Raw genomic sequence first — 15230 nt, forward strand, 5'->3', positions numbered from 1 at the left:
GCCTACTGTGTGCAGACCCTGTGCTGGCTGCTAGACACTGGAGGAGAGGCATTCTTTACATGAGAGATCTTTGATTCTCTCCCTCATCACTGGGTAGGGAGAGCCTTCTTGTGCCCATTTACGGATGGGAAACTTGAGGTCCAGAGAAGTGCAGTGACTTGCCCTGGGTCACATTACTTTTTTTTTCTTTTTTTTAAATACTGTAAATTCTGGGGTAACATGTTCATGTGCAGAACATGCAGGTTTGTTACATAGGTATACACGTGCCATGGTGGTTGGCTGCACCCATCAAGCCATGATCTACATTAGGTATTTTTCTTAATGCTCTCCCTCCCCTAGCCCCCTACCCCGCATACTTTTAATGGTGAAAACCACAATTACTTTTGCACCAACCTGATATTATGAGGAAGAACTGGGATTACACCCCGAGTTTGATGCCAGGACTATAGCCAAAGCCCTTGGCCTTCTACCCCCAGGAGCCCCCACCCTGAGCAAGGCCCTGTGCCAAGTACTGAGAATAGGCAGAGGGCAAGGAGCACCAGGCCCTGAATTCAAAGGGCTCCTGGTCCAGGTGGGACCCACGGAAGAATCATACAGTGCTTTGCGCTTGTTTTTTGCAATCCACCAGATCCAACTATTATTTTTATTATTATTTTTTAAGAGATGGAGGCCGGGCGCGGTGGCTCAAGCCTGTAATCCCAGCACTTTGGGAGGCCGAGGCAGGTGGATCACGAGGTCAGGAGATCGAGACTATCCTGGCTAACATGGTGAAACTCCGTCTCTACTAAAAATACAAAAAACTAGCCGGGCGAGGTGGTGGGCGCCTGTAGTCCCAGCTACTTGGGAGGCTGAGGCGGGAGAATGGCGTGAACCCGGGAGGCGGAGCTTGCAGTGAGCTGAGATCACGCCACTGCACTCCAGCCTGGGAGACACAGCGAGACTCCGTCTCAAAAAAAAAAAAAAAAAAAGGAGATGGGATCTTCTGTCTCTGTCTGTCACTGCAGCCTTGTGCTCCTGGGCGCAAGCAATCCTCCCACCTTAGCCTAAGTCCCTGGGACTACATGTGTGTGCCACTGCTAATTTAAAAAAAAAATTTTTTTTTTTTTTTTGAGACGGAGTCTCACTCTGTCACCCAGGCTGGAGCACAGTGGCGCGATCTCAGCTCACTGCAAGCTCCACCTCCCAGGTTCACACCATTCTCCTGCCTCAGCCTCCCAAGTAGCTGGGACTACAGGCGCCCGCCACCACACCCAGCTAATTTTTTGTATTTTTAGTAAAGACGGAGTTTCACCGTGTTAGCCAGGATGGTCTCGATCTACTGACCTCATGATCTGCCTGCCTTGGCCTCCTAAAGTGCTGGGATTACAGGCATGAGCCACCAAGCCCAGCCAAAAAAAAAAAATTTTTTTTTTTAAAGATGGGGTCTCACTATGTTGCCCAGGCTGGTCTCAAATGCCTGGCCTCAAGTGATCCTCCTGCCTCAGTCTCCCAAAGTGCTGGGAATACAAACATGAGTGACCACGCCTAGCAGATCCAAATTTTAGTCCCGTCAAAGCATGAGGGGCCAGGCGCAGTGGCTCAGGCTAGGTGCAGTGGCTCATGCCTGTAATCCCAGCACTTTGGGAGGCCGAGCCGGGCAGATCACCTGAGGTCAGCAGTTTGAGACCAGGCTGGCCAACATGGCGAAATCCCGTCTCTACTAGAAATACAAAAATTAGCCAGACGTGGTGGCACATGCCTGTAATCCCAGCTACCGGGGAGGCTGAGGCAGGAGACTTCCTTGAACCCAGGAAGCAGAGGTTGCAGTGAGTCAAGATAGCACCACTGTACTCTAGCCTGGGCGACCGAGCAAGACTCAATCTCAAAAAAGAAAAAAAAAAAGCATGATGTAGGCTGATATAAAAAACCCCACAAAACTAAAAAACAAATTTCAGTCTGAGATCTGCCACTTACTCGCCACTGGCTTTGGGTGTGGCATCGCCTCCCTGAGCCTGTGTTTGACTATGTGAAATGGTAACAAGGGTGCCTCCAACCCAGGGTTGCTATGGCTTCAGGGAGCCCGTGACCGTGAGTGGGGGACCTGGGCCTGGAACAGCGTGGGCTGGCCTAGCTCCTCACCGCAGGGACATTTCATCACCCTGAGATGCAACTGCACAACTCTATGTAAGTGACTAGTAATGGAGCAGCGTGGGAAGTCCTCAAGCTTGCTGCCCCCTCACCATCACCAGAAGCTGTGGGAGCTCCAGACGTGGGGGATGACTTTCAGCTGGGGAGCTGGGGAGCTGGAGATCAAGGAAAGCTTTCTGGAGGAGGAGGCATTGGAGCCAGGCCATTGCAGTTGACTGGGAACATTCACTGAGATCTCTCCATGAGTGAAATGCTAGAAAGGAGACAAAGTTAAGCAGAGATGGGTAGGAGAGTTGTCCTGGCAGAGGCAGGAGTGTGGACAAAGTCAGAAAGTAAACTGCGTGAGCCCAGAAACAGAGTCTAGGGTAGGAGCAAGTCTAGCAGAAGTTCCAGAACCCTTATGCCACTGTGGGAGGGAGGACCTGGGGAAAACTAACACCAAAGGCAACGGGTGGAATGCAGGGGGCATATTTCAGCATCCCGCAGACCCCAGCTGCCTGTAAGGTGGTGAGATCCCTGTGAAGAATGTTAGCTTTATATTTTTTCCTATAGTTTATTTTTAGGGGTTAAAAATGTAGGGTTTTTTGTTTGTTTGTTTGTTTTAAACATTGTAAAATAAGTAATATCTGCTCAGTAGAACTGATTAAACAGTCTCCCAAAGGACAAAGTCAAAGGAATGTTAATTTTAGTTTCAAGACTCAGATGAGGTTCTGGGCTCAGTGGCTCATGCCTGTAATCCCAGCAATTGGGAGGCCGAGGTGGGAGGGTCATTTAAGGCCAGGAGTTCGAGACCAGCCTGGGCAACATAGCAAGATCCTGTCTCTACAAAAAATATATAAAAATTAGCTGGGAAGCCTGGGTGCGGTGGCTCACACCTGTAATCCCAGCACTTTGGGGGACTTGGGCCTTGGAATTGGGAGGCCAAGGCTGGCGAATCACTTGAGGCCATGAGTTTGAGACCAGCCTGGCCAAGATAGTGAAACCCCGCTACTAAAAATACAAAAAATTGACCGGGCGCGGTGGCTCACGCCTGTAATCCCAGCACTGTGGGAGGCCGAGGCGGGTGGATCATGAGGTCAGGAGATCGAGACCATCCTGGCTAACACGGTGAAACCCCATCTCTACTAAAAAAAGATATAAAAAAGATATCCAGGTGCACTATTGTAATCCCAGCTACTCAGGAGAATGAGGCAGCAGAATTGCTTGAATCTGGGAATTGGAGGTTGCAGTGAGCTGAGATCTTGCCACTGCACTCCAGTCAGGGCAATGGAGTGAGATTCCATCTCAAAATAATAATAATAATAATAATAATAATAATAATAATAGTGGCCGGGCGCGGTGGCTCACGCCTGTAATCCCAGCACTTTGGGAGGCCGAGGCGGGCAGATCACAAGGGCAGGAGATCGAGACCATCCTGGTGAACACGGTGAAACCCCATCTCTACTAAAAATACAAAAAAAAATTAGCCCTGCGTGGTGGTGGGCACCTGTAGTCCCATCTTCTTGGGAGGCTGAGGCAGGAGAATGGCGTGAACCCGGGAGGCGACGGAGCTGGCAGTGAGTGGAGATCGTGCCACTGCACTCCAGCCTGAGAGACAGAGCGAGACTCCATCTCAAAAATAAATAAATAAATAAAATAATAATAGTAATCTGGGTATGGTGGTGCATGCCTGTAATCCCAGCTACTAGGAACTACTTGGGTGGCTGAGGCATGAGAATCACTTGAACCCAGGAAGCAGAGGCTGCAGTGAGCAGAGATTGAGCCACTGCACTCCAACCTGGGTGACAGAGTGAGACTGTGTCTTGAAAAAACAGAAAATTAGCTGAGTGTGGTGGTGCGCACCTGTAGTCCCAGCTACTTGGGAGGCTGAGGCAAGAGAATTGCTTGAGCCCAGGAGGTCAATCCTGTGATTACGCCACTGTGCTCCAGCCTGGCCTACAGAGGGATACCCTGCCTCTTTAAAAAAAAAAAAAAAGTCAAATGAGGGTTAAAAGGAATCAATAGTTGGGTTCCAAAAGCCCCCTCTTAGGCTGGGCGTGGTGGCTCATGCCTGTAATACCAGCACTTTGGGAGGCCGAGGCGGGCGGATCACTTGAGGTCAAGAGTTCAAGACCAGCCTGGCCAACATGGTGAAACCCCATCTCTACGAAAAGAAAAAAAAAAATAACCAAGCATAGTGGCGCACACCTGTAATCCCAGCTACTCGGGAAGCTGAGGCAGGAGAATTGCTTGAGCCTGGGCAGCCGAAATTGCAGTGAGCCGAGATCACTCCATTCCACTCCAGCCTGGGCAACAAGAACAAAACTCTGTCTCAAAAAAACAAAACCAAAAGCCCCCTCCTACCTTGAGATACTCATCTTTGAGGAGTCAGCTTCCAGAACTGTTTTGTGTATACTTTGATTCTAAGGAAAGGATTCTTAAATTCCAAGACCATAAAATTCCAGGCTGCTTGCCCAGAGCGTCAGATGTATTTACAGAAAACAAATAAACAACTGAGGCTCAGAGAGGTGGACTCACCCACCTGCGGTCACACAGTCTGTCAGAAGGATTTAGACCTGAGGCCTGACTGATGGGGAATCAGCAATGGCTCCCTTTGCATTGAAGAGTATGTGGTTCTGGGACAAAAAGTCCAGTTTCTTTTTCTTTTTGAGACAGAGTCTTGCTCCATCACCCAGGCTGGAGTGCAGTGGTACAATCTCACCTCACTGCAACCTCTACCTCCTGGGTTCAAGCGATTCTCATGCCTCAGCCTCCTGAGTAGCTGGGATTACAGGCATGTGCCACCACACCCGGCTAATTTTTTTGTGTGTTTTTAATAAAGGATTTCACCATCCTGGCCAGACTGGTCTCGAACTCCTGGCCTCAAGTGATCCACTTGCCCTGGCCTCCCAGGGTGCTGGGATTACAGGCGTGAGCCACCATGCCGGGCCAAAAAGTCCAGTTTCTAAGACAGGAAGCTTGAAAATAATAGCGTGCACTTATTGAGCGCTTATTTCATGCCTGGCAACTTACATGCACCAGCTCAGCAAAAGCTTACAAGAGTTCTATGAGGTCAGCGCAGGCTTTAGCTGCGTTTGACAGGTGCATTTTCCACAAGTAAGTCGTAGATCCCAGGGAAGGGGCTGGTGGGAGTGGGCGCACCAGTAATTAGGGGACAGTTGAACCCAGGCTGCCCCTCTAACCACTGGGCTTTACTGGCTCTCTGCACCCCCAGAGTCTTATCAGTGAACATCCGCGATTCCCAGCAGAGTCTCTGATTCCAAACCAGGGGTGAGAAATCCTGGACTCTGGGAGATTTCCTGAGGCCACAAAGAATTTGGTCGAGCACATACAGGGATTTTTCCAGTTTTAGATATGATTTAATTCAAAGTCTCTGCCTGCTCCCGGTCTGTTAGAGGTGCGGCGAGTGGGGGAGGCAGGAACCTCCCTTCGCTGGTCCATGAGTCCCCACCCGATCCCGCTGCCCCGGGTAATACCCTCCTTGGCAGGTCCTCTGCTCCGCGCCCGCAGCTCCAGGCAGCTCGAGCGCGCGGGACTGGAGGGCGGGGGGCGAGGGGCTGGGAGCGGGGGGCGGGCAGAGGGAGGAACAATGGCCCCCTCCCCTCCCCTGACCGGCTGGAGGGTGGGGTCTCCCCGCCCCGCCTCCCCGCTCCTCCCCCGACAAGGCGATGAGGTAATCGCGCCGCTGAGAGGCACGCGCAGCCGGTGCCCAGCCGGTTGGTCCCTGCGCCCCTGCCCCGCCGGCCACCGCCCCCCCACACCGTCCCGGCCTCGGCAGCCCGGCCCCACCATGACCGAGCGGTGCAGCCTGTGGAGCGCCCTGTCGGCAGCCGCTTGCTGCTTCTACCGCGGCTCCTTCGTGCAGGTGCAGGTGAGGGGGCGGCTCGGCCCCCGCCATGCGCGCCGGGTTGGGACCCCGGCCGCTCCGCCCGGGGCCCTAGAGAGAGCTGGGGAGCTGCAGTCCTGCGGCGCCCGCCCGGCAGGGTCGGCCCGGCCGGGCCGGTCAGGGGAGGGGGCGGGGTCGCCCCAGCCTCACCTCTGGGCGCCCAGGCGCTCCGCGGGGTGAGGGTTCGGCGGTCACTCCTGGGACTCCGGGCTATGGTGGATGCCGGTCCGTTTCTGCCTTCTCTGCAGGAGGGAGAGAGCTGGGGCAGAGGGTACCGGGAGATGGGGTCCCCGGCACCCTGCCGGTCCTCCGCCTGGCACGCTGGCCCTTGCGGCTGACCTGGGCACCCTGGCTCCCCATTGTACCGGGGGCGCTGGGCTGGGATCTGAAAGCTGAGTGAGGAGCAGGAAATACGGGTGATGCTTCGGGTGCCAGGGTTGGGGCCAGAGCACCCGCCACTCTCCCGCCCTCTAGGTGTGCTTGGACATGCCTGGGGCTCAGGTCTCTCCCAGCCCAGCTGGCCGGGCAGTGCAGGACGGCGCCGCGGCGGTGAGAGGGTTAAACGGAAGGGGGTGGAGGGGAGGACCCGGACCCCGCCTCTCTGCGGAGCATCCTTTGGGGATGGCTTTGCTTGGGGTTGGGACTCCGAGGTGAGCTGGAGGGGATGCTGGGCTCGGGCTGGCGGGAAGGGGTTAAGACCCTGTCCGGGGGTCTCCGCGCTCCTGCTCCCTGAGCCCCCTGGGAGATGCCAGGCGCGTTGGCTCTTCGCTCCCCCAGGCTCACACACGCTCGCGGAGCCCGCCTGAAGGACGGCCCCGCCGGCTGCGGAGCGGAGCATCCCCGCACCGGCCAATCAGGCGCGCGCAGGCCAGGAGGCGGTGAGATCATCTCTGGCCAATAGCAGAGCGCCGAGCACAGGGATGCTGCATTCGCACTCCAGCACCCCCAACTCTAGGGAGCTGGGGGCCCCCAGGTCGATGTGAGATCAAGGCACAGGGACCCTAGGATTCCTCACCCTCAGGTGTGTGGGAGGACCAAGTTGGTCCCCCCAGACTCTCCGTGACCAGTGATTAAGCTGGAAAAGGGGAGCCCAGTCTCCCAGCCCCCTTTAACGGATGAGTCTTCTCAGGCCCAGAGAGGGGAAGTGACTGGCTCAAGGTCACACGGTGGCAGCCTTGGGGCGGGTTCTTCAACATCCAGCCTCCTCCCTCCTTTGCCCGCGTCCCTCGGGCTCCAGCTGAAACTGGGGGAAGGTCTCAATTGCATGCCCTTTGTCAAGGAGGACGCCAGAAGGCTGAGATCTTGGGTCCCTTTTTCCCTGTGACGCCCACTCTTCCCTTCCCAGGGTTTGATGTGATATAAGGAAAGAGGACTAGGGGAAATGCAGGTGTGAGCACCGCAGAGTGAGAGGGAGAGAGAACAGGGACCCCCAGAAGTAGGGGACCCCTTGGAGAAGTGTAGGTGTCTGAGAAGGCCGGGATCCTAGCTCAGCCCTGGGCCTCTCTGCCCTTCGGGAGTGTCGGTTTCTACCACGGCTGGAGGATGTGCAGAATTCCCACCCCCAGGCCTTTCTCCTGAGCACCTGTGCAAACCACCCACTCCCACCATCTGTCCCCAGAGTCCTGCAGGTTCCTCAAGGTCCAAATTTTCATGGGCCCACCGCCAAGCTGCTCCTGCCCCAGCCTTGCCCACTCAGCGTGTCCCATCATCCTTCTAGGATCTGGGCCGGGAGTCCTCTCTGACCCCTCCGCCCTGCTCTCCTGCATGAATCAATGGCCGTCTAAACTCCCCTTCCCCCACTCCTTCTCCCCACACCTTATCTGCCCTGCCACTGCCTAGAAACCCCTAGACTGCTCTCCCCAAGTGGTCTAAACCTGCTCCAACACTTCCAAACCCTTCCATGGCTGTGCTGTGGCCTCTGGCTAATCCCCAGCTCGCTAAGACACCTGCCACACCTGCCCCTGCCCCCACAGCCCCTTGGAAGCTTCTCATTCATCTCCCCTCCCTCCCCTTGGCTCTGCCCATAGGGCCCTGACTTTGCTGCTCTCTGTCCAGAAGCTCTTCCCTGCCCACCTGTCCACCTGCCCTCTCCACCCTGGTGCTTTTGCTTGGCTCACCCAGTCCTTCTTCAGACCTCAGCAGAAATGTCACCTTTTCTGGGAAGTGATCCCTGACTCTGCCCCCTGACTAGTTTGGTGGTGCACCATCTCTGTCTGTGCATCTCGGGACATTCGGGAGACCGGGAATTGATTGTCAGTGTTTGCAAGGCCTCCCCCAGGGCAGGGGCCACCTTGGGTCCTCACCCCTGGGACAGGACCAGGATAAGGACTTAGTCAATGTTGAATGGAGTCAGGAGATTCTAGATATCTCTGACACTGGGAATCATGGTGTCTTGGGAGCAATGCAGACTGGGGTAAACCCAGGCAGTATGGGAGCAGAGGGGTAAGGGATGTAGTCATAGAATTAGGAGGCAAAATCTGTGGATGGTCTGAGGAGGCAGGGAGCGAACCGGAGGACCCTTGGAGTCTGGGGAGCGAGGGACCCCAGGGAGAGACTCACCTGGGATGAAGGCCCTTTACTGCCCTCCCTCATTGATCTTGCCTTCTGGCCAGTGCTGGGGTCTGTCTGTCTTGGAGTAGCCATCTTTGGGGCCTGGAGTTGGGGGAAGGAGAGGAAGAACCATCCCATGTCCTTGCAGTGATGAGGATGTCTGTGTGCTAGTAGTACTCTGGAGTGCTGTCTCTTTCCATCTTCACAGTGAGGTGAGGCAGGTTCTGTCACTGTACCCATTTTAATGAGGAAGAAATTGAGGCCCAGAGAGCTCACATGGCACAGCCAGGATTGGACTGGGCTCTGCTGGGCGCACACCTGGCATTAGGGGCTTCCCTTCCTCTGCCTTTAGGGCCCCTGAGATCCATCAGCCTCCAACTTCAGGCCACAGTGATCAAGAAACCAGGAGGTTCTGGGCCAGGTGGAAGGGTGGAGTACTGGGCATTATCTCCTTCGGGGGCCTTGGGCTTCCCTGCTGGGCCATGGCCTCCTCATCTGGTGAGGATTGCTGGGGATTTCAAGGGAGAAATGGCTTTGGAAATTGTAAGGGGAAATGCAGATGTCTGTGTGGGGTCCCCGTGTCCCTGTTTATAGTCTCTTCCCCACCCTTGCATTGTAGAATGCGCCATCCCAGAATGTATCCTTGTCCAACCAGCTCTGTGGTTTTTGCTCATAGCTTTTCCTGCAGTTACCTGCTGCCCTACCTCCAAGATTCACCTGTAGAAATCCCCCTCCAACACTTCAAGATCAGTTTGGTGCCGTTGGTGCATAATGAGTGTTTTCTTACTGCCCTCTCCTCCAGGAAGGCTTCCCAGATGCCTCTGCCTTGCCCAGGCTTAATCCTGCTTGTAGAAGCCACCTGGCTCTTTGCCGCTGTCCAGCGCTATGGTGCTGACCGCCCTCTACTCAGAGGCTCCCATTGCTTTTGCCTCTCCTCAGCCTAGGCACTGCCTTGAGGGCCAGGCTTGGTTTATGTGTCACCGCATCCACCTCTGGCATATAGCACAGGGCCTGGAATGCAGTTGGCATTGTTTGGTTGAAGGAATTGAGATTTCTTTACTCTTTCTGGGACCCAAGGTAAAGGACCTTTCTGGCACCTGTGCCTTAGTGTTCCCAGAGTCCCAGGATAGGAGGAGTTCATCCATGGTAGAGTGAAGCTGGGAGGGAAGGAAGAAGGGGGCTTTAAGTTGGATGCCAACTCTTGCTGTCTCCTACTCAGTTCTCCAAGGAGAAGTACATCCTGGACTCATCGCCAGAGAAACTCCACAAGGAATTGGAGGAGGAGCTCAAACTCAGTAGCACGGATCTCCGCAGCCATGCCTGGTACCATGGCCGCATCCCCCGAGAGGTGAGCAGGCCCCCAGCTGGAACTTCAACCCCGGACCCTCCCACCCACTGCTTTGGGCAGCCCCAGCCCTGGTTGCAGCCACCTGGGACGCTCTGTCCTATTGCTTGATGGGTTCAATCGGAATGGACTGGGATGAGGTCTAGCTCTGCCCTTTACTGACTGTGACCTTGAAGAAGTTGCTTCACCTCTCCGAGCCTCAGTATCTACTGCAAAGGGTTCTTGTGAAAATTAAATGAAATAATGCAGGTAAAATGTTTAACATGATGCTTGACACCATGAATGTTGGCCTTTGTTCTTATTATTGTTACTGTTATTGTCTGGTCTGTATATCTGCCTTTTGTATGCTTGCTTAGTGAGTACCAATCTTTGGGCTACTTAGTTTTGGCAAAGTTGAGTTTCTTGGCTGAGGTGATTTTATAAGCCACAGACTTAAGTTTATAGATCACTTGTTCCTTCTTTCATTCATGCTATAATCTTTGTCAAACATCAACTTTGCCAGGACCTGTGCTAAGCACCAAGGCTGCAGAGGTAGAAGAGGTGGTGGCTTCTTTTGATGGCTAATGGCCCAGGGTAGGGGGCTGACAGTCAGAGCCTAGTGGAAGAAGTGCAAGAATAGAGTGCCTAGTATGAATATGGGCAAGTCCTGAGGAGGGGACACTGAGGATGGAGGCCTTTGTGAGATAGATAGGAGTTCACCAGGTGGGGCCAGGTGTGATGGCTCACGCCTGTAATCTCAGCACTTTAGGAGGCTGAGGCGGGCAGATCACCTGAGGTCAGGAGTTTGAGACCAGCCTGGCCCACATGGTGAAACCTTGTCTCTACTAAAAAAATGAAAATTAGCCAGGTGTGATGGCACGCACCTGAGGCAGGAGAATCACTTGAACCTGGGAGGCGGAGGTTGCAGTGAGTGGAGATTGTGCCACCACACTGCAGCTTGGGTGACAGAGTGAGACTCCATCTCAATAACAATAATAAGGCCGGGTGTGGTGGCTCACGCCTGTAATCCCAGCACTTTGGGAGGCCAAGGCGGGTGGATCACAAGGTCAGGAGATCGAGACCATCTTGGCTAACACAGTGAAACCCCGTCTCTACTAAAAATACAAAAAATTAGCCGAGCGTGGTGGTGGACACCTGTAGTCCCAGCTACTTGGGAGGCTGAGGCAGGAGAATGGCATGGACCCGGGAGGTGGAGCTTGCAGTGAGCCGAGATCACGCCACTGCACTCCAGCCTGGGCAACACAGTGAGACTCCATCTCAAATAATAATAATAATAATACTAATAAATAAAAATAAATAAATAATAAATAAACATCTGAAGTTCATCAGATGGACAAGGCAGGAACGGTGTTCCAGGACAAAAAAAGCAGCTTGAGGGTGCAAGGGCCAGAGGCATGCCAGAGCACTGAGAGGTTGGAAGAATGAGGATTAGGAATTTACTCTGCCCAACCGGAACCCTGAGAAGGGATGGGTCTGAGACCTGGGTCTCAGATCAGCCATTCTCACTCCTCCAGACCCTGGGCCTCTGTGCTGCAGACCCAGGGCCTTTGCCTGAGGTACCCCCTCTGAACCTGGGTCATTGCATCCCCGCTCTCAGATGTCAGGTGTCTCTGTTCACTGGGTCCTCTATACCCTGGATCTGGGCTTGCTGTCCCCCCTAATCCTGAGTTGCTCTGTCCCCCAGATCCTGGGTCTGACCCTCTTCTGGCCCTGTCCTACTCCAGCCTAACCATGCCTTCTGCAGGTCTCAGAGACCTTGGTACAACGCAATGGCGACTTCCTCATCCGGGACTCGCTCACCAGCCTGGGTGACTATGTGCTCACGTGCCGCTGGCGCAACCAGGCCTTGCACTTCAAGATCAACAAGGTGGTGGTGAAGGCAGGCGAGAGCTACACACACATCCAGTACCTGTTTGAGCAGGAGAGCTTCGACCATGTGCCCGCCCTCGTGCGCTATCATGTGGGCAGCCGCAAGGCTGTGTCAGAGCAGAGTGGTGCCATCATCTACTGCCCGGTGAACCGCACCTTCCCACTGCGCTACCTCGAGGCCAGCTACGGCCTGGGACAGGGGAGTAGCAAGCCCGCCAGCCCCGTCAGCCCCTCAGGCCCCAAGGGCAGCCACATGAAGCGGCGCAGCGTCACCATGACCGACGGACTCACTGCGGACAAGGTCACCCGCAGCGATGGCTGCGCCACCAGGTCAGCCAGGGCCCCATTTGTCAAATGGGGATGTGGGTAATGAGAGGGCTAGTGAGAAAGGGAAGGGCCAGGTACACTGAAATGGGATGAAATTCCCCTCCTGGAGCCTCTGTGTGCAGGGAGGAATGGGAGGAAGGTTGGGCCATACTGTGTGGATGTACGGAACGAAGGACTTGCAGGGAGTCAGACCCAAGTGGCAGTCCCAGCTCTGCCACTTGCTGGCCATGTGCCCTTGACCCTGTCACCTCTCCTTTATTATCTCCATGTTCCTACCTATAAAGGCTTTCATTCAAGCAGCCCTCCCTATGCCAGGGGAGGCCTGAGTCCTGAACCAGAGAGGGGCCTGGTCCCTGCCACCTGATGCCACCCCTCCATCCTACGCAGCTAGGCCAAGGTGGGCATCCGAGCAGAGGACTTTACAGCATGGAAATCACTGCACAGGGAATGGGATGTTCTCAGCAAATTTTAATTACACCTGGTTGTCTCTGGGGCTAAAACCAGGCCCTGGATGCCAGGAAAAGCCACAGCAGCTGCTGGTTCCTGAGATCCTACTAAGTGTTAAGTGCTGTACGTGGCCAATCTCATCAATGCCCACTTCCTCCTGGGAGGTGGGTCCTGCCCATACACCCAATTTGTAGATGAGGACATAGGCTTAAAGGGGGGAAGCTGCTTGCTAGAGAATGGGTAGGATCAAGATTCGAACCCAGGTCTTTAGACTCTGAAGTCTGTGCCCCAAGTTTCTGTGGCTTCCCTGGCTATTTGCAGAGATCGGCTGTCCTGTGCCACCTGCACTTGGATAGGCCCTTGAGGCCCCATCTCCCGGGGGCTGGGTTGGGTGCTCCCAGTCAAGGAATTGATGAATGGATACCCTGTGGGCAGCAGCCACTTGGCCTGTGGTTTGGAGCCAGTAAACATAATGGTGCCAGGATCCACAGACCATGTGTGCCTGAGGCATCCTGAGCGTAGCTGGGAGCAGTGAGGAGAGGTCAGAATGGTGGGCCTACTTCCTAAGGCTCCCCACTCTTCCTGCTAGCCCCTCTCCCCAGACCGTTCTCCAGGTCGGAGGAAAGAGTCTGCTTATCAAGCTAAGGGCACTAGTGAGGAGCCGTGTCTGCCCAGAGAATGGTTGTAGTCGACTAATTTGCACAAAGGCACTCGTGGGGTGTTGAATTCTGGCCTGTACCTCCTTTCCCATCCCCTCCTCCTTGGGAAAGGAGAGAAACAGAGGAGCGTGAGAAGTGTTGGCTCAGCTGGGTGCCCCCAAGCCTCATCCTCAGGCTGCTCTAAGCTTCGTGGGAGGGGAAGCTGGGTAGGAATGGAGGAGAGCAGGGTGATGAGGAGGATACTGACTAGGAACTGGGCTGATGGCCAAGCGCGGTGGCTCGTGCCTGTAATCCCAGCACTTTGGGAGGATGAGGTGGGCGGATCACCTGAGGTCAGAAGTTCAAGACAAGCCTGGCCAACATGGTGAAACTCCATCTCTACTAAAAATACAAAAAATTAGCCAGGCTTGGTGGCGGGCACCTGTAATCCCAGCTACTTGGAGGCTGAAGCAGGAGAATGTCTTGAATCCGGGAGGTGGGTTCAGCAGTTGCAGTGAGCTGAAATCACGCCATGGCACTCCAGCCCGGGCAACAGAGTGAGACTCCATCTCCAAAAAAAAAGGGAAGAAACCAGGCGTGCTCGCCACCAGGGTTCCTAGCTCTGCTCCTGACTCCCTATGTCCCCTTCCTCCTCTGGGCTTCAGGGTTTTTTGTACCTATCAGTCGGGAGGTTGGATTTGATAATCTCCAAGCCTTCTCTGCCTCTGAAGTTCAAGGTGAAGAGGTGGGGGGTCCCAGAGGCAGGCTGAGGCCCCTGACCTCTGGGCTCCCTGCCCATGATGGTGTCTGCTCCACAGTACGTCGCTGCCCCGCCCTCGGGACTCCATCCGCAGCTGTGCCCTCAGCATGGACCAGATCCCGGACCTGCACTCACCCATGTCGCCCATCTCCGAGAGCCCTAGCTCCCCTGCCTACAGCACTGGTATGGCCAGCAGAGGGGTGGAGCAGGTGGAGGGAATCTGTTGTTGAAGACTTCTGTAACCTATGTGTGGTTATGTATGTTTCCGCCTCTTTTCTGAGGCGAGACCTTTACTAAGAGCAATAATTGACACTGAAAACCTGCTAGCAGAACTGTTGATATCAACATATAAGATGTATCCATGGATTGTTTATTTAGCAACTATTTATTTATTTATTTTCGAGGCAGTTTTGCTCCTGTTGCCCAGGCTGGAGTGCAGTGGCGGGATCTTGGCTCACTGCAACCTCCGTCTCCTGGGTTCAAGTGATTCTCCTGCCTCAGTCTCCCGAGTAGCTGGGATTACAGGTGTCCGCCACCACGCCTGGCTAATTTTTGTATTTTTATTAGAGACGGTGTTTCGCCATGTTGGCCAGAGTGGTCTCGAACTCCTGACCTCAGGTGATCCACCTGCCTCGGCTTCCCACAGTGCTGGGATTAGAGGCGTGTGCCACCATGCCCAGCTAATTTTTGTGTTTTTAGTAGAAACAGGGTTTCACCATGTTGGCCAGGCTGGTCTCGAACTCCTGACCTCAGGTGATCTGCCCACCTCGGCCTCCCAAAATGCTGGGATTACAGTCATGAGCCACTACGCCCGGCTCTATTTTTCTTAATAGACTTTATTTTTTAGAGCAGTTTTAGGTTCACAGCAAAATTAAGTGGAAAGTACAGAACACTGTGCTTTTTTTTTTTTTTTTGAGACAGAGTCTTGCTCTGTCGCCCAGGCTGGAGTGCAGTGGCCGGATCTCGGCTCACTGCAAGCTCTGCCTCCTGGGTTTATGCCATTCTCCTGCCTCAGCCTCCCGAGTAGCTGGGACTACAGGCGCCCGCCACCTCGCCCGGTTAGTTTTTTGTATTTTTTAGTAGAGACGGGGTTTCACTGTGTTAGCCAAGATGGTCTCGATCTCCTGACCTCATGATCCACCTGTCTCGGCCTCCCAAAGTGCTGGGATTACAGGCTTGAGCCACTGCGCCCGGCCTACACTGTGCTTTCTTATAAATACGAAGAAAGTTTCTATGTTAGAAACATTCCAATAGGTCATTTCTGGAAAAAATGAAAAGGAT

At 54.3% G+C, this 15230-nt stretch overlaps 1 protein-coding gene across 5 annotated transcripts in view; it reads left to right on the plus strand.

Annotated features, from left to right (window-relative positions):
- The window catches only part of SH2D3C (SH2 domain containing 3C), a 41078-nt gene that overhangs the window by 17558 nt on the left and 8290 nt on the right, over window positions 1-15230 (plus strand). For 3 of the 5 annotated variants that reach the window (XM_025360092.1, XM_025360093.1, XM_025360096.1), the window contains 3 exons: window positions 9783-9911; window positions 11653-12107; window positions 14008-14132. In XM_025360092.1, coding sequence (XP_025215877.1) covers window positions 9783-9911; window positions 11653-12107; window positions 14008-14132 — 709 coding nt within the window. Of the gene's footprint in view, window positions 1-5778; window positions 5999-9782; window positions 9912-11652; window positions 12108-14007; window positions 14133-15230 lie in introns of those variants that run through there. The other 2 variants (XM_025360094.1, XM_025360095.1) reach the window with 2 other exon arrangements.

This window comes from Theropithecus gelada, chromosome 15 (genome assembly GCF_003255815.1).
Source record: "Theropithecus gelada isolate Dixy chromosome 15, Tgel_1.0, whole genome shotgun sequence".
NCBI lineage: Eukaryota > Metazoa > Chordata > Mammalia > Primates > Cercopithecidae > Theropithecus > Theropithecus gelada.